We start from the raw sequence: 19,011 nt of genomic DNA, 5'->3' as shown, positions 1-19,011 counted from the left end.
TTCTTTGGCGAGGTTTTATAGTCATCAAGTATTCCACGCAGACTCAACAGAGCTGTTATAATTTAAATGAAACATCATCAGACCACTCACTTGGAATCAGGAGGTGCATTTCTCCTAACACAGAGGATCTCCCACATCTGAGTGAGACCACAGAGATAGACAAGGATTGGGTTGGGTTGGATGAACTATCCCCGTGACAAAGCTGTCTTTGGCCATTGGCTGTAATAGCCTTGGGCTTCCTTCGTACCAGACTTCAGCATCCATCCAGTTACCGTCACAGCTAAAATCTGTGGATTTTGAGCTGAGCCACTCTGATGGATTACTCTGCATTCATCCATAAGACAGGCCACAGCATTTCAATTCCTGATTATAAAGGGACATAGCCCCATTTCATTAGCTTTAGAGTTATTATGGATTCACACCAGCTTAAAAGGAGAGCGAATGCCCTGAACTGGCACAGCCAAACCCACTGGTATCAGACCAGCCAACACTCAGTCCTATAGGCTTACACAGGATTATCTGCCATGGTCAGAGAAGGCAGTTTGATCCGTGAAAGACCCTTATCTCAGCAGGTCGGAGAATTCATCTGAACTTTAATTGCACGACATACAATTTGCATAACTTTATTCTAAAACTCTTTTCCACCTCTTCTTAGACGACTCGTTAAATTTATGTGTCTCTATTAACAACAGACAGCATTTGACTGAGGGGAAAACAGACTGCAGAAGTTCAGAAGAGCAATAAAGTGACTTACAATTGCACTAACTCAAGCGGGTCCAAGAACAGCTCGGGAAGCATAAGCACGATTTTCTCTCTGGATTATCCCATTACAATGCTAATGAGTAAACACCAATTAAGAAACTTTATCCACCACTCCAAATTGTTTGAGAAAGTAGTACATACTTTCTCAGATACCACGGAATTTAACCCGGAAGCATATTATGGTAAAAGGCACAGCGTACATAAAGGGCCAGATATGTTTATCCCAATTAACGCTCATTGCAGTAACAGAAAAGCTTGTGTGAGAAACATTAGAACTATACTGTAATTTAGAAGTCAGCTTAGAGTTTACCCTAATAAGGCAGCAGATTAGTGTTTTAGAGCAACAGTTCTCACATGAAACACACAGAAAATACTCTGCAAACACAACACCCAGGGCAGAGGAGGGTAGAGGGAGGCGTTCCTGAGAGAACTTTCTTTCAGAGCAGAAATACGGAAAGTTCTACACTGCCTTACTAAGTTTCATCAAATACTGTTTTGGTGTTTTTTTGTTTGTTTTACTATTTCCTTGACCCACTCTAAATAATTAACTCATTTTTATCAAAAACAAACTTACACAGGAAGCAAAATAAAACACAAATCAATAGCTCAAAATGGGTTAAGAGATACTCAAATCTGGCTCTAAGTTTGCCAAGTCATTGTTTGAGTGACTTAGAAAAACTATGTCCCCCTTCTACACAGCAGAAATTTCCTGAAGTTAATTACAAAATATAAAAATTCTACATTTACGTATAAGCAAGAACCAAGTCTTCCTTGCTTCCTTCTCATTAAGAGAGTAACAGAACAACCTCAGGTGTGGAATAATTCAGCAAAGCTATGAGAAAATACCGACGACTTTATGTAGATCACAGTCAATAGCATGATACAAACGTTTAAATATACAGGTAGTATTAGCTAAGGTCTCCAATCATCATCACACAGGTATCAACAGATACACTTTAGGTAGCTGTTACAACAGGTTAACATAGCAGCCAAAGCGTGATGCAATTAGCTTATTTCAAAGTCACCGACATACTGAAACAATTGCTAAAACATCTTTCACCTAAGATAGCGTTATCCCAAACCTTTCTTCCCTTGGTTTAGGTTGTGTAGCTTTGAAATTGGCATGACATGCAGAGTCCCCTGCAGAGGGCTAAAGCAATCACAGGTCAAACATTCGACATCTGAAAGAGATTCACTACAGAAAGAGAAGTCACCCAACTAACATGCAGTCAAAGTAGGTAAAGAAACAAGAAAATATACCTGTGGCATGAGACGCTCCAACCATCCTTCCTCGAATCAAGCCTTCCCGCTTCTCATTTCTTACCAGTTTTGTTGTTTTTGGAAGCTGAGTTTTAACATATTCAACCAAGTCTTTCTTCAAGTCAGCTAGAAGAAGGAAAACACAAGATTAACACAGGATGGATGAACAAGATGGCAGAGTTAAGTCCCAAGATGTTCAACTCAATCTAAACAAACTGTAATCTAGACGAACCCTATGGCTGGGATTTCCACAGCACCTATCCTGCTGACAAGCGTTTCCATGTTTTCCCAACTAACGTTTTATGTGCTGCCACTGCCTCAGGCTTCGTACTTAGCCTTAGCAATCCAGTCTGTATTCAAGGAACTATCTTATTGCTCTGTTTACAAAGCCTTTAGTACAATATCACTCAAGTTAACCGGAACTAATAAACTCATTGCTAAAAGGAATTACAGCTTCTAAAAATATAAAAATAAGTTTAAAGACATTATAGAAAGAAACATCATTCCTCTTTCTAAAGTCTTCTCACGATGACTGTCATTTACAGTGAGTAACAAAAGCCCTTTCACACAGGCAAGTGATGTAAATTACTATGTTCCATACACCAAAACAAATACTGACACTTTTAAAAAGCACAAAGACACCTTTCATTATCTGTACCTTCTTAGTTGATACAACAGCAGAAAAAGAGAATTACAGCTTCCTCACAGGTAGGTGCTTTTCTGAAATTCAAAATGATCAGAGACACTGCTGACAAGTACATGTTTTTGAAGGAGACAAAAGTTCATTGAAACCTGTAAGCACTACTGTAGTGTAACTAACATCAATGACAACTTTAAGAGTTACAATACTTTTTTTTCTGAGGATAGTGGTTTCTAACATAAATATGGGCAGCAAACTTTTACCATTGAAGAGAAGATGGACACAAAGGCTGAAGTAATAGAAAAATAAAAGCTAATAAGCTTATACAGAAATGAAGATGAACATAAAGTGAGGAAGAAGAAAAGGCAGTTGAGACTTTATAGAGAACCTTGGTATAGAGGCACAAATAGATTTTCAATAGAGGATATGGTGGAATGAAGTTTGTTTTGATGACTGTCAGTTCAAATATTAATGTTGCTGTTACCACAACTAAATACCTAAGGAATACATGTGGAAGCCCGAGCTGTAACTTCCGGGGAGTACAAGAACTTTCAAGCAGGAAAACAGATTCCCAGAAGCAACTCCAAATGATAAGATCTCAGCCTCTGCACTGCTAGGTGGTATCACCGATGATGAATGAGAAGGTTTCATATGGCAAATATAGTGCTAGAGAATGTTGTAGGACAAAGAAAAGTCTCCGGAGAGATGAACGCTGGATATAACTGGGTCACAAGGATTCTCTCACCTTGTCTTCAATGTGACACAGTATTGTCACATAAAAGGAAAGTGTTTGTTGTTTTTTTTTGAGACAGATATACAGTAGATACAGAATATACTGGTACTTAAATCAGTCTTCACCCAATATATTATGGCAAGGGAAGGACAGTGTACAGCTGCAGAAAACAAAGGGCTGGCACAAAGCAGTAAAGTGCAGTTATCAAGCACAGCATTTGGGGCAGATAAGGCTGCATAAGAGAACACGCAAGACAAGAAATGGTAGTTTTGTATGTAATGACATGAAAACTTCTGGAAACAGCAGCAAAAAAAAAGTCATGCCTATACTGGTAGCTAAAACAGAGCCACAACATAGGCTCAAACACCAGAACGCAAGAACCAGATGTATCTAACTGCTAACATGCCCTCAGAGAACAGTTTTGACCTGGACAAACCCAGTACTCCGCTGGGAATTGGGCCCAGCCATTGCCTGGAACAGAACCTATCACAGACCGTTCTCAATATGAAATCTAGTCTCACACACCCTTCAGGCAACAGCTTTGAACATATTTTGTAGGCTGTCCTGTATTAGGTAAAGTGTACATCAGAGAGAAAGAGACCGCACTAGAAAAAGAAGCCCTACTGCAAAGGGAAAGAAAAATGTAACAGTGGGCTCAGCCGAGCCATGGAAATGCCTCCTTAGCTGCTAAGACTACTAATGATTGAGTGTAAGAAGCTTTTTGAGGCAAAACTAGGTGCAAAGAAACAAGCTCTGCACAACAGCAATGACGCAGAGCAGAGTTCCTACATTTAAAGCTGAAGTAATAAGCAGAATTTCATCTAAGATAACATTTCAGCAAATATGTACTGCAGGGAAAATGAATTAAAATAATAAAACAAAATCTAAGAGGCACTGAGATTAAGCAAGTTGCTCAAGCTCATCTGAGACATCCACGGCAAAGCCAAAGTCTTGATCCATTTCCTCAGCAACCCAAACAGCCTTGCTTTCTTTAGCTGTAAAATTTCATTGTCTAAAATTAAGCAGCAGTGCAAATACCAGTTGTTTCATCAATGAGACCAGTAGTTCTCTGTATAAACGGTATCTCCTCCCACCTTCAGCTTCAAAACATATCCATTTACTGCCAGAAAGGCAAGAGTAGCTACTTGAATGCTTTGAACCTAAGTCAGCCTTTGAATTAGGTAACAAGCCAGAAGAGTGATGGTATTCCTGCCTAAACACAGGCATTAATCAAAGTCATCACCATATTCAAAAGAGTGCATTTCGAAGTAAGCTTAGTACTGAATATGAAGGTTATGAAACTTGAAAGCAACAAATTGTGCAAGGGACTTTGTAACGAGGGTGCGCATTGCTTCCAAAGCACACAGGGACAAAAGTGTTAAATATTATGCATACTTATCAACAGGACAGTGTCTGATATCTCTTCTCTCCTGTATCTTAACATTTGATCCGACCTCATAGAAATAAACTAGCTACAGAACAAGAGAATTTAATTCTACATTATACATACCAGTCTCACAGAGCAAGTGAGACTTTAAAGCAGAAACCAAACAACGAGACCAAAGGAGCTAATTATATGTACTGAAGAAGAATCTAAAAATCATTTTTAAAAAATGCAAAAAGTTGTGGGCTTATATAGAGGCAAGCAGGGAACCTGTACAGTCCTGTTTGCAAGTATAGCTAGACTAATGCATTCCTCAACAGGCATTTAGCTTCTGAAGTGCCAAAACACCTGAATTACATGTCTGTCTTTGCCTTGTGCAAAGAGAAAGAAAGCCAGAGCACCAATCTTTCAAGAGTCAGGCAATTCCACAGTTCCTTCTGGGTCCCCTCGCAGACTGATGGAGCTACAAGAGCTACTCCAAGGGTGACCACAAGAGGCTGTGCAAGAGCCACGCAGAGCCCCTTCCAGCAAAGGTTGAGCTCTGATCCCAGCACGCCACCAGCCTGAAATGTTGAGAGTACAAAAAACCCACTCAGTGTTTCCATAGTGCCACATCAACTTATTTGTGAGACCACAGCTGAGACTATGTGCACTGACTTTGTTTCAGAAGCATTCACGGAAAGGACTGGCCCACAAAATATATGGAAAGTGTGATCTGCTCTGAGCACCAAAGTTGCCCAGAAAAGTACTGTTAAAAACAGCTGTGCTGTAAATGGCTGCTTAATCACTTCTACACAGACACCCCTCACTATTAGCTTCAAAACGTGTTTTTGAATGTTCAGGTCCGTATGATACAAAGCTCACCAGCAAAATGGAACCAGTATCAAAGCGGATGTTATCGTGGGCTTCTCAGAACATCTTGCATCTGCACTGCCTGGCTCTTTTCAGATATGGATAGTAGAACAAACTGGTTTTGCTTAATAAATTATACTTTTTTAGCCTGATTGGTCAGTAAAGCACAGAAAGAGACAGTAAAGTCGAGAAGCGTAAGCACTGACCAAAATATTACCAGAAGGTTCTCACCCAATTCACTGTTGTCATCCACCAAAATAATTTCATGAAGAAGGCGTGCAGGAGTGCGATCGAGGACACTGTGTACTGTGCGAAGCAGGGCAGAAAGTGCTTCATTGTAGAAACAGATAATAACACTGGCAGACGGCAGATCAGAAGGGTAGGACTTCTCTCTACATCTGCAAACAGAAATACAGTATTTATCACTTTGCTTCAGAGGGACTTCCATAGGGATGTGTCACTACTGAAACTTCATAAATTACATTAAATATGTAGGAAGAACCCCTAGCTTGAATATAAAGAGTCCAGGAGTATAAAATCTATAGTAGGGCACAGCATTTTAAGTTACTCGCTACATAATACAGAATTATAATTAGCATTAATACTTGTTAGAAAACATGGGATATGATGGATTGGGGTGGGAGAGAGTCTGACAGATCTGTAAAACATAACGAGATTAAACACTAAAGGATTGTTTCAGCTGTCAAAACCCTGTCTAATACTCTCAGGTGGCTCAGATATGTACAGGAATGGCAAATATGACATGAGGCCTAAAAAAACCCACATCTTAATTGTCCAGCTGGTAGAGACCAGGGTGGATATCCCAGAACATCTCTGATGGTACTAAATACCTGCTTTGACAACCAAACATTGAGATTCAGCCTGCAGATTAAGACACGTAAGCCTAGTTAATACTGTCAGTGGAATCTAGACAGTGCCCAGCTCACCCTAAGGCAGAGAATTGCATTTTGTCAGCTGCAGAGCTCTGTGTGCTTCATTAACTGCACTGGCACACATAATAGAAGTACAGACAACTGACTAAAGTGCAGCTAACTAAATTTAGGCATCTTAAGCTGCTTGCTGAATCTCACTCAAAGCAGAAAAAGGTCATTCTTTCTACTTATTTCCAAGTTTTGTCCATACTTCTAATAGGGTACTGTATCACAGATTAATGCCATTTCAAGATGCCATGCATGAGGGAATCCAATAAAAATATGAAAAATCATAAATGGAAACCCAGCAGGATACAAGAAAAGTCTTCATTGACTTGGAATGAATTCAACTCTTGGGAGAGATTTCAGCAAGTACGATTCATTACCTTGACCCACACCAAAGCAACCACTAGAAAAATAGATGTAGGCTTATTTATTTTTCAGTTTAGAGGTATTTTTTCTTTTCCATATGCATCAGATGGATTACAGAAAAATTCCGCTTTTTAATAAAAGCGCATTCAACAGCACAGTCTAGATATCAAAGATTTCAAATGAGAAATAAAACTTTTGTCCTCGGTCATTCTTCTTCTATCTTACCCTCTTTTGGGCTTGCAACAAATGTGAAGCAGTATATAAGGCAAAAGTCTTCTCCATTAAACACTCATTAACTTGGGCACTGGAATATTTCACGTCCAATTTACAAACGTACCAAAGACGGAACTACAGCATCTCTTCTGGTAATTACAGTACTCATAATCTCAAAAATAAAGGTTCAAAAAAAGATATTGTAGCATATTAAGTAAAAGAAAAAACAGCCAGCAACATGAAAGAGACATAAGATGTGTAATCCTAGCATGGCTGGAGAGCAAGCTTGATTCCTTGGACTTATTTCTTAAAGTACTATTTTTGGTTTCTTGTTTCTATCAAAAGAGCTGCCAGTGAATCAACTGCTTACAAAAATTAATATGATAAACATTTGAATAAGCATACATCCATTCCACTTCTTCCTTAAGCATTCTTAAAGTGAATTAAGAATCATGAACACTTTGCCTTTAGGGAATAGCTGTCTTCCTCCCCCTTCATTTATTATCTGTTTTCTGGGTTGATTTACGTACCCCAGTCTTCCCATACCTTCCACATATCTACCACATATCTTTCCAGTTGGTAAAAAAAACTAGATCTTCGCATGCAATATGCAGGAAAAAAAAAATAGAAGAGACCAAAGAATAAAATTCCTAACCCCAAGCACTCCTGCCAGAAGGGTTGAAAAATCTGCCTTCAGTGACACAAGAGGCTGAAAGAGTATCTGATGGAAATGTAATACCAAAAATGTTACATACTAAATCAGGTAGGATCTGATGCAATGCCAAGTCTTTGAACACATGTAATTGTATAATATTTTCTCCAAAACTTAGTACATACTTTGCATCTCTTGTATCAGGTACCTCCCTGTGGTATCCCAGCCGGTTACTGATGAGCATATTGAAAGCATGCTTCTGGTAGCCCAAGTCTCTCACTTCCTGATCTTCTTCATTAAAAATCATTCCTGCAGAAGAAACATGCCAAGATCAGTTAACAAGCTTAAAAGCATCCCTTGGAAATAATCAAGGAGTGAAACGTATGCTTTAACTTCCTCTAAAACCAACCACGTTCTTTAGAAATCACTTTACCCTCTGGTTTTGCAGAGTGCATTCGGTAAGCAGTGCTTCTGAGTAGCCTGCGCAGCTGTAATAAAATGAAATCATTCTCCAAACTGACATCTCCATTGTATTTATTGCCTTGCCAGATACATTCCTTTCTCTGAAATGGCATCTTATTCTTAACACCAAAAAAAAAAAAACGACATCAAAACAGCAAGACAGGAGAGACTTCAGCCACACAATGCATCAGCACCTAGTCATACAGATGAAGGGGACTAGAAGTAGGATTTTGGAGAGAGAAAAATCATATTGACAGCGGTGGAAAAACCCTCACAGTATGACCTCCAATTCCATGCAGCTTTCCTGAGCCTGCAGTAACACAGAAATGGCTATGACAGAACTGTAAATTTCTTATTTCTCTCACCTGGGACTTTGACAGCAAATAAAACAGCAATAGAGCTAGCTGTTTCTCTGTTGATTATTTTAGCAGAAGCATCCACTGTCGCTGAGCACGGCAGAGACAGCAACTGCCGATATAAATAAGCACACTGCTAGATGCCAAGGTGAAATCCTGAATGCCATCCTGCCTGCCTTGTCTCAGTGCCATGGACTTCTCTCTCACTGAGCCATATGGTCACCAGGGTGAAGACAAACAAAACATTATGGTGCTTCAAATTAAGTCCTCTACAGAAAAAAGTGGAGGAACTGGTAAGAGTGCACAGAGCTTTACTGTCCTTGCAGTCCCTTGCATTGGCTAGCCACTTCTGTGGCAATTCAGGTAGCAATGACATTTTGTTGTCCCTGTTCAGCTGGCTGCACAGAATCTGATGTCCTTTCAAGCCACAAAGACAATTCTATTATCAAGCCAGAGTGACTATTTCACTGCAAATTCAGTACAGGAAGTGAGCGGGTATCATGTAACTTATCTCCTTCCACCCTGCTCGTCATCTACTTAAGACTCAAAATCTGCAAAAAGAAAAAAAAAAATAATTAACAAGGTAGTCCTCATTTACACACAGCCTGGAGAACAGATTGCATAGAGCCATAGACTAATTCAGGTTGGAAGGGACATCGGGGTTAACTCCCTGCTCAAAGCAGGTCCACCTAGGTCAGGTTGCTAAGAGCTTGCCCACTTAAGCTTTGAAAGCCTCCAGTATCTCCAAAAACAGGGAATCCACAACTCTTCATGTCCCTGTTCAAGCATTATGACCACCACTGCACTGATATTTTTTTTTTCCCCACCATTTGTCTAATCAAATCTCCTTATCTTAACTTATCATAACCCCTTGAACCACCAGCAGGAATCTGGCTGCATCTTCTTTATAGCCTCCCATTAAGATGTTTTTGACAGCAATAAAATTTCACCTCTTTGCCTTCTCTCTAAAGCAGAATAAAAACAATCTCAGCTTCTCCTCACACCTCACATGCTCCCATTGTCAACATCTATGCAAAAGCCACCTGAGCTCAAACCCAGAGAAAATGTGACGTGTTAAAGAAAACGGAAGGAAGACCATACAAAAAATGTAAATGAAGAAAGCTTCAAAACTAAGGACAAATCCTGTCTGGCCCCCAGAGCACAGCTGTGTCACCAGTAGATGTGTTTTGGCAGCAAGGCCTACCTACAGCTAAAAGATCACCTTCAAGATCACCATTTACACTTCCTACCCTGGCACTTTTAGTCTCAAGTACAGCAATGATGATGCAGTGACGCTGTCAAATACAAGGTCTTGACATTTGTGCAGGACCAAGTTGGAAGTGCTGGGAAGCAGTGCCTGCTGAAGACATTGGATATAGCCACATCGCATGTCTGGTGGTGATGGAAGCTGTCACAGATCACTGCTCCCACTGTGGCCAGGCTGCCTCACGAGGAGGAGGAATGAGGGCCTGATGTGTGAGGGGCGGCTGAGGTCCCTGGGTTTGTTCAGCCCAGAGCAGAGCAGGCCGAGGGGAGGCCTCATGGCGGCCTGCAGCTCCCTCACGAGGGGAGCGGAGGGGCAGGCGCTGAGCTCTGCTCTCTGGGGACAGCGACAGGACCCGAGGGAACGGCATGGAGCTGGGACAGGGGAGGGTCAGGCTGGGGGTTAGGGAAAGGTTCTGCACCCAGAGGTGGTCGGGCACTGGGACAGGCTGCCCAGGGCAGTGGGCATGGCACCGAGCCTGACAGAGATCAAGCGTTTGGACACTGCTCTCAGACACAGGGTCTGGTTTTGGGTGGTCCTGTGTGGAGCCAGGAGTTGGACTCGATCCTGGTGGGTCCCTTCCGACCTGGGATATTCTGTGATTCTAAGTCTTGTCACAACGGCAGTGCCTCTCTTACAGCATCAGGTTTAAAGGGATATAATGGCCCTCCTTTGAACTACATGCATTTCTAGCATGAAGTTTCCAGCTTGTCATTTCTGACACCCAGCTCAATCATTCCTACATGCTCAGTGTCACAGGAACACCGTGATGCTGGGTCGACTTATGACATCTCCTTGACACAAAGCACAAGCTTAAACACATACCAAATGCTTCATTCTACAATCCTCCCATACCCAACCACTAACTACTTCCTTCTGATCTTCTGAATATAGACTAGAAGGAATGCTAATGCTTTTAAAACATCCTTATGAAGAACATCATCCAAAATGCACGCAAAAGGCCCAGAAGATTTCAGTCCAAACAGCAGACACAGGCCCTTGAAAAATAAAGTTTGCAACGGAAACACTTCTGGCTTTACTTCAGCAGAATTATTCTGATCTCAGAAGTTTATAAAGAAGACTTTACCCCATCAGATCGGTGGTTTTGGTTGTCATATGCCAATCCTTTTGCTTTTTTTGCTTTGCGTGTTTATCACCACCCTAGCCGACAGGGACAGGAAGCCCTTTCCTGCAGCACCTGATCTAATTCAAAGAGAGCCAGCTGTCTCTTGATGATTCATGTACAACTTATCCTGGCACCAAAAATCCCCTTGGCTTTCACCAGCCAAACCAGTCACTCTGTTTGAAGATCAAGCGACTTCTCAGTCAAAAAGCTCTAATTTCTTTCCTGGCCAGCACTGAATAGCTGGAAAGAAATGGCCACCTCTGGACTGGCTTTCACCTCACTTGGCTCTCGTGGGTTTTGCAGTGAACTGATAAACATTTGAAATGCCACAAGGCAATGCAAATTGGCATTTCTGTTTTGGAGGGCGTTTTTCCACATATGCACACAAGTCTATGTGCAACTCATGAACTGAAGTTCGGCAAAGGCCTACAAATTTTTGAAGCTGGTGAGGCAGCATTCCAAGTAATGACAAAAGACATCAGTCAGATATAAGTATTAAACTCCTGGCTATGGAGGATACTGTGCCGTAATCCCCAAAAAAGCAGCAGATACTGATACTGCAATGCTCAGCATGTACCTCCAGACTTAAAGAAAGTTTGCAGGCTAATGCAACACAAATTCAAACACAGCAGAGAACAAAACTAAGCTGTAAGCAGTTAAATAAACAAAGCATTTTAGTTTGGAAGGCAAGTCTGGAAGACAAACTCAAATCATCTCATTGATGAAATATGTTCCAACGAAACACGCAGACCTTTGTTGGTACAAAATAAGCAGGACTTGGCCCTCACCACTGCCATCTCAATCTTTCATTGTAATTTTGTCTCCCACACATTTTTTCTCGTTGATTTCATACTCCAAGGATGTTCTTCTCATCAATGGGTCCTCTTCGTTGTGTATTGTTATCAAGCTATTTTTAAGTGTTGCATATGATCAGAGCTCCTCTGTGGGGAGTAAAAGTTCATGTATTTGAGCCCGATCAATATAGGAGCAAGATATGAAAGAAAAATACATTGAAACTTCCAGAATCAAGAACTACATCAAGGGTAAACACCCTGCTGCAATCCAGTCCTCAATAACACACAGCACAGCTATAAGTGTTAGGAATAGTATATTTTGGATCACACATAGTAGAATAAATTTCAAATAATTTCTAATTAAGGGAGCCACTAGTACTACCTATATTTTAACACCAAAACTACTTCATTACGCAATTTGCACCAGAAATCCTCTAAATTTGAAACCTTCAAATTCCATTTCTGCTACTGTTTTCAGTTTTGTCACCAACGTTAAAAAGCACTTACCCATTTCAGGAGAGAAGTCTACCTCCCCCTTAACTGGGTCCTGGACATGATTTCCAAGAGGATTTCCAATCTTATTCTCTTTCTGTTGCAATTCAGGTAAATGAACTGGCCCCCGGGTAAAACGGGGGTAGAATTTTTTTGGAAATGGCCTCTGAGGTTCCAGCCCCTTGACGGGCACATTCTTGAAGGACTGATTCTCTTCACTGAAGTTGAAATAAACAAAGAGCAGAAGTGTCCAGGTCACTGATGTGAAAAGGCACCCATAGCAGAAATAGCGAAGCGTGACACTTCCCATTGTAGACTTAGCATCGTTGAGGACCCATTCTCAATTACCTGAAAGAGAATAAAAACACATTGAGAGCGCTGCCTGTTAACTCCTGAGGTTTATTCTTAGGAAGTTCATTCTCTAGGTTACTCTTCTGTTAAACAATTTTTGTAACTTCAAGCAAGACCTTAAGAATGAAATGCCTCTTCACTTTCCCACTCAAAAAGTATGACCGCAATTGCTCAATCTACATAGACACTATTGCCTTTAAAAATGAAGGGAACAACCACCAATAGCCCAATGACACATCACACTCAAAGGTAAACAAGCAGTTTTCCCTCATAGCAGTTATATAATTATATTTCTTCCACCGCAGTATGAGATGTTTAAATGAATGTAGACACACAAAGAACGGTATTTAACCAGGCATACCACACACAAGGAATCGGTTCTTCCGGTTCAGTTCCCATCCCGAAACACGGGACGAGAGAACACAGACTCAAAAAGCTAACTAGTTAAGTTCTCCTTGCTCCATATTTAAGGACATCATCACGAGCATCCCAGAAACTACAGAAATCACAGGATGAAATTTAACAAGTACCAAGACAGTCGCATTTACAGATACTTTTCCCTTCAAAAATAGAGAAAGCAGATATGGAAGAGGGGAAGAGCAAAAAGCTCTAAAGTAGTTCTTTGGCTTCCTGCAGACTCTGGAGGAGATGCCCACCTAGAGCTGGAAGGAAGCAAACAACCCAGAGTTCTCCTGTAGGCATCCCTCCACTAACAGCACTTTTGCAAAGTATTTTTCAAGTTACTAAAGCTAGCAAATCCCTGGAATGAAGCATGTGAAACTGGTCATAAAATTGTATTTACAGCCCCAGAGAATCAGGTAAACTTTTTGGAGTTTCTCATGTCTAAACAAGGCTCAGTTCCCAAAACGGTGGAAAAAAAATAACTCAAAGAATTAGATTTCTCTCATCACTATCTCAACAGAATGAATTTTTTTCACAGTAACAAAAAGCCAGGAAAATATTTAATAATCTTTTAATTAGTAAAATGCTTGTGTTAAGAGAAAGTATTGGGGGTGGGGGTCAGGGTTTTACACTAATGCATTTCTCAGACTTCTCAAGAAATTGGAAACAACCAGAAGTCTTCAGGTCAGCCTGGCAAGGAACAGACCACAACAATATTTATGAGCACAGATTATTTCCTTCTCAGTATGGAAAACTACTAAACAGAAGTAGAAGGTGCTCACGATCCCAAAGAAATCTATAAAGATCCCACTTATTTTGGCAGCCCAATTCTGAGTCCTAAGTGACCTGCATCCAAAAATTCAAAGTCCACTTTCACAGACTGCACCAAGTCATTGTCTCCCTTCCAGAAACGAAAGTTTCCAGTTAAATAAAGCAGAAAACCTCCTCAAAAATAATTTACCTGTTATTCTCACCACGTCAAACTTCCTCACTTCTGCAAGGGAACAGTCTATGCAGCAGTTATGCCCAAGGAGCTTAAAAAGGTCTTAAACGGGGTTTAAACCTCACGCTGACCCTGCGCGTCCAGATGAATCGCATGCTCTGTGAAACAGGCTCTCTAACGCTGCCACACACAAATCTCGCTGCTTAACTGTAGGGCCACGAAATTGGTCAGGCAACAAATGCTCTGGGGCTAAAATGATTAAAAAACCCTCATTCTAGCTAGCAGAAGGGGTTACCAGCTGGAGAGATGCAGATCACCGATCCCCAGTACCTCACTGCCTGTGCGAACAGCGGTCAGTTATCATACCAAGGCGAATCTAGGCTCAGAAAAAAAGCACAGGAGGCTGCAAAGGACCAAGATTAGATAAACAGCTACATCCTCTCATCATAGTAATTCTTCCTGCCAGACAGCCTGCAGACAATTAATACTTATCCTAGAAGATGATCTGGGGGCTTGCCAGCTTTCTCTTGCCGGGCCACAAGAAGGTCAGCTGCTGTCCCACTTGTCCAAGGCGAATATTCCGCTCCTCAAAACCTCTAGAATTGTTTTCCCGTTCGCTATGGTAACACAGATGCACAGCCCCGCATTGTGGCACACGCTTACACAGCAGACAGAGATGTTCTAAGCCAACAGCTGTTCCTCCAACCTTTTCATTTGGGAGCTATGGAGGCACACATCTACACAGCAGCTTGCACAGGAGAACCGAATCTCACCCTTGCTGTCCCAGCTAAGGGATAAGCACGGAACAGCATCTCCACAGCCTCCCAGATGTGTTTCACAGATCTGTGTCAGTGCTGCTGAGGCACTTCCAGCCACACCAAAGCAAGTTTGCTGTGCCCGAGATCAGACGTACTCGGATGAAAAAGGAAGGGATGAAATGAGTAATCACCAGTGCGAAAAGGTTGCTGTACATCCCTTCCATCTCCAGCAAGCCCTCTGAGCGGGCTGACAGCACGCTCTTGGACACCTACCAGATCACTGCTACAGCAGCAGCAAACACAAACCTGAGCACGACAGCATTTCCACGTGTTCTTTCCTAGGGCAGGACTGCTTCACCTTCCTTTCCCCTCCTTTGTTGTTTTGCAGCTTGGTGAAAGGGTACAAAGGTTGAAATGCTGCATTTAAAATAAATGCCAGAACCTCCACGATGCAGAAAACCAGGCCCTTTCAGTAGCTTGCTATTCAACCAAGACATTTGGTAATGCATTTGGCAGGAAAACGCAGACTCATTATTTATTTTCTTTAAGATCCACTTGTTTTGTTAGAGGCTTCTTTTTGGAGGCAGGGTAGAAAAAAACGCAAACGCTGCCTACGAAAAGCCCAGCGGGGCTTATTAGCTTACCTGATTTACCAGCACGTGAGCATTTACACAACTGTTCTCTGATGGATTTCAACCATTTCTACCACTTCAACAGCGGCAGAAGTCACGGTCTGAATCAGTGCTGTATGCTCCAGTCTTAAATCAACCACGATGTCTCTCTCAGGTCTGTGTTAGTGAAGAGGCAGCAGCGTGTTTTCAAGCCCTAAGCAGCACCAGTCCTGCTTGGGACCTGTCCCGAGGGACCAGGAGAGCATTCAGCCCTACCTTTCCGTGCATGGCTCTCCAGAGGGAGGACTGAACACTTAACACCGGTCACAAGGACCCGGAGGAAACAGTCACGGATGCCTCCACTTCTACCTCGCTGCCCTCCCTATCCAGGGCTCTCTCCTGCAAGCCATTTGGACCCAGCGAATAAACTTACCCTGCCCAGCTCCTTTCGCCTCCCATCCTGTGAGGTTCTCCAGCAAACACACTTTGCTGCTTTACCAACAACCGTCTCCGACTGCCTACGCGCCGTCGCAGCTCGCCGGTGGCTGTCTAAAAACATCCATCCTCTCCCAGCTGGTTTCTCCAAGCAGGATTTTGAAACTTCAGCGAAGCCAAACTTTTTTTTTCCTTCCCCCAAAGTGTTGATATCTTTCTCAACCCAAATATAATCTTTTTCTCATGCTGCTTGTGTATTTTTGAATTTAGGGGCCCTAAACCTCTGGTAATGCAAGCAGAGCTAGCAGGTTTAAGTAGTTAGATAGAAACAACAAACTGAAAAACCAGATTTTCCTTATCCAGACAATGTCCACGTGCTCATAAGAATAATTTTCACCAGCGTAGTAAATACAGTAACACCCAATCCGGTCAGCACAAAATTGCTATTTGGACAGGACAGTTAAAACCTATTTTTATCTATTTAATCAAATGCAAGCAAAAATAGTAATTGCCACCTAAAGAACCAAACCCCTATGGTTTAAACATATCAAGAATAACTTAATAATACAGTTCCTCACCGATTTTACTTGTAACTCAGATTAGATCTGAGGGAACTAAAGTGTTTTGCCTCTCAATTTCTGGAAAGCAGCAGCTGCCAAAAGAAAGTTTCCAAACTACCTCAAGCAACTCTTTCCCAGAAACGCATGCAGGGAATGAACATCCAGACTGAACAGAAGACAGTTCCCCTCCGTCAGCAACACAGGAGCTGTCACAGCAAATAATAAATCAATCACACCTTGAAGTATCTTACAAGCCTTCATTAACGTTTACAACAAAGCGGCAATGCACAGGATTTAGGGCTGTTTGCACCCGGCTACTTAGGAATCCTGTCAGAACATAATCCATAATCCAGACAGACATAAATCATCCGAGGCGGCAGCATCTCCTGCATCAGGAAATTACAGCCCGTTTTGGAGGCAACTGCTGTGACCGAGAAGGGAAAGAAGTCCATGCTCTTAAGAGCTGCCCTTGGTATCAGCTCAAGAGAGATGACGTTTGTAATGCGCAGCATTCTGGGCATTTCTAACAAGTATTCTGATTTACAGTCTCTCCCATCTTGCTCCATTTTGACTGTCGTATGTATCGTCTGACAGTTTTCCCACTTTGACAAAGCCTTGGAACTAAGTTTGCACAACAGAATGCCAGGAATAAAGTATTCCTCTCTAATCCCCACAAATTCCAGTGCAGAAATCCCAGTTCCTTGCACAAGCAGTAAATCATTTATACCTCTCTTTAAAAAAAATAAAATAAAAATTAAGTGTAAGTAACTTAGTAAAACTCTCCGAAAGTCAATCAGTTGCAGAGAAGAAGAAAACGCAGGAGCCTACCTGCCTGACTCAAGGTTCAGCAATTACTGTGCAATAGGGTTCTCCACGTCGCACCAACTTCTTGTGGGTTTCTTCTAGAACCAGCATGAAATCCAACCCACACATCAAACCCAGTAACATTTACGTTTAATAACTGGCCCAACAATTACACTCTGTTCTCGCAGACAGCCTGGAAGAGCGCCGTTAGGAACCTGCGCAGCTCTCACACTGACCCAATGTACGAGCCTTCGATATTTGTAATGAAAAAAAATGCCAGCCACATTTCACAGTATTTTGGCTTAAAGAGCCTGGAGCTACTTTTCCTCTACGTCCAGCCACTGCTTAAACACCAACATCTGCTTGGATTAACCTCAGCAGTTTAGTAAACACACCGTATGACTGGATATTTCAGGACTGTGCCAAAACTTATGTTTGTCAGAGGTCAAACAGAGGATCAGATTAACCTCAAGATTTTTGAAGCAGCGGTCAGAATTATTTGAGAAAACCTGAAACTCCGCTTGTAGTTTGTCCAAGAACAGCTTTTCTTTAAAAAAAAGAAAATACAGGGATGACAGAGATACAACTCATACTACCCAGACTTCCGGCAAGTCTGCCTGTGTATTTTGGACCTCTATTAAGGCAGGGAACAGATGTGTATAATGCTCATTTCTAAAGAGCATTCTAGTAAAATATCATTAAACTAATTTTTATCTTGCTACAAAGCATCAGGATAAACTGCTACGTGACCTTCTACAGCTGCTTTTAATTTTTAATTCATTATTTATTGGGGATGGGGGGAGAAGCAGAACAAGAAGATAAGGTAACACTATTTGCAAATGCAGATTTTGCTCTTGTAATGGCCTTAACTCCTTATACAATTCTCAGCCTCCAAGACGTGACAGCTACCATCGCTGCTCTTCCCAAGAAGCCCCAGCATGAGCAGGCTTTCCTATTTTCTTGTTGACTCACTGGCAGACAGCATTAGCAGCACAACGAACAGAGGCCAGATCAGGAAGCAGCAGCACCCCGGTAATACACCCATCACACGCACAGATGGCATTCCCCACAGCTGCTGCGGTTTCATGAAACTATGTGTTGGGTTTTTATTTTCCAGGCATCCCTTACATCGCAAATAGTCACCAGGGAGAGACGGTTACTAGACGAGCAGGATGAAAAAGGGACACCTTAGGTTGCTTTTCCTGCAGGGTTTTATGGACTCCAGCACGCACCACTAGAAGGAACACACATTCAGAACACGAGTTAGAGGCATTTCTAATTTAAAAGCTAAACCTAACGAAACCTAATTTAACAGCTTAAGAAACCTCTTACTGGATTGTTTCAGCACAAATTTTCATCTACCTGCCTGCTTGCTTTTAGTCAAGAACAGCCATTAATTTTTGGCCTCACAGAAGGGATGGGTCATCACACTTTCTGAATTAAATGGCTATTTTTGACACAACACAGGCATGTAACTGCTCACATAAAGACTGTTTGGAGAAACAGGCCAGAGCAGCCTCAGCACAGACAAAAGCTGAGACAGAAACTCCCCGGCTGATGACACAGCTTGGAGAACCCAGGAGATGCAGCTGAATGCCAGTCAGCAGCACGCAGGCAGCATCAGCCGGAGTGCAGCCGGGAGGATGGGGATGCGGGCACACCACCCCTGTAGGACCACGGTACCCACCTGGGGATTTTCCAGCACATCAATAAACTGGAGCGAGCTCACCGGAGGCCACCAAGACGGTCACGGGCTGGAGCAGTTGCTCTGCGATGGCTCTGGAGGACCTAACAGCAGCCTGCTCATACCTGCAAGGACGTGAGCAGGAAAGCAGAGCCAGGCTGTCCACCGA

At 42.1% G+C, this 19,011-nt stretch overlaps 1 protein-coding gene across 6 annotated transcripts in view; it reads right to left on the bottom strand.

Annotated features, from left to right (window-relative positions):
* GALNT11 (polypeptide N-acetylgalactosaminyltransferase 11) overlaps positions 1-19,011 on the bottom strand; it is a 45,483-nt gene that overhangs the window by 17,828 nt on the left and 8,644 nt on the right. For all 6 annotated transcript variants that reach the window (XM_040546218.1, XM_040546219.1, XM_040546222.1 and 3 more), the window contains exons 2-5: positions 12,310-12,642; positions 7,986-8,109; positions 5,863-6,029; positions 2,023-2,148 (exon numbers count right to left, since the gene is read on the bottom strand). In XM_040546218.1, the coding sequence (XP_040402152.1) occupies positions 2,023-2,148; positions 5,863-6,029; positions 7,986-8,109; positions 12,310-12,604 (712 nt within the window). In that variant the 5' untranslated portion in view covers positions 12,605-12,642. The remainder of the gene's footprint in view (positions 1-2,022; positions 2,149-5,862; positions 6,030-7,985; positions 8,110-12,309; positions 12,643-19,011) is intronic.

Source organism: Cygnus olor, chromosome 2 (assembly GCF_009769625.2).
Source record: "Cygnus olor isolate bCygOlo1 chromosome 2, bCygOlo1.pri.v2, whole genome shotgun sequence".
In the NCBI taxonomy this organism is placed as follows: Eukaryota; Metazoa; Chordata; class Aves; order Anseriformes; family Anatidae; genus Cygnus; species Cygnus olor.
The sequence above is the reverse complement of the archived record's forward strand: the minus strand, read 5'-3'. Positions and strand labels throughout refer to the sequence as shown.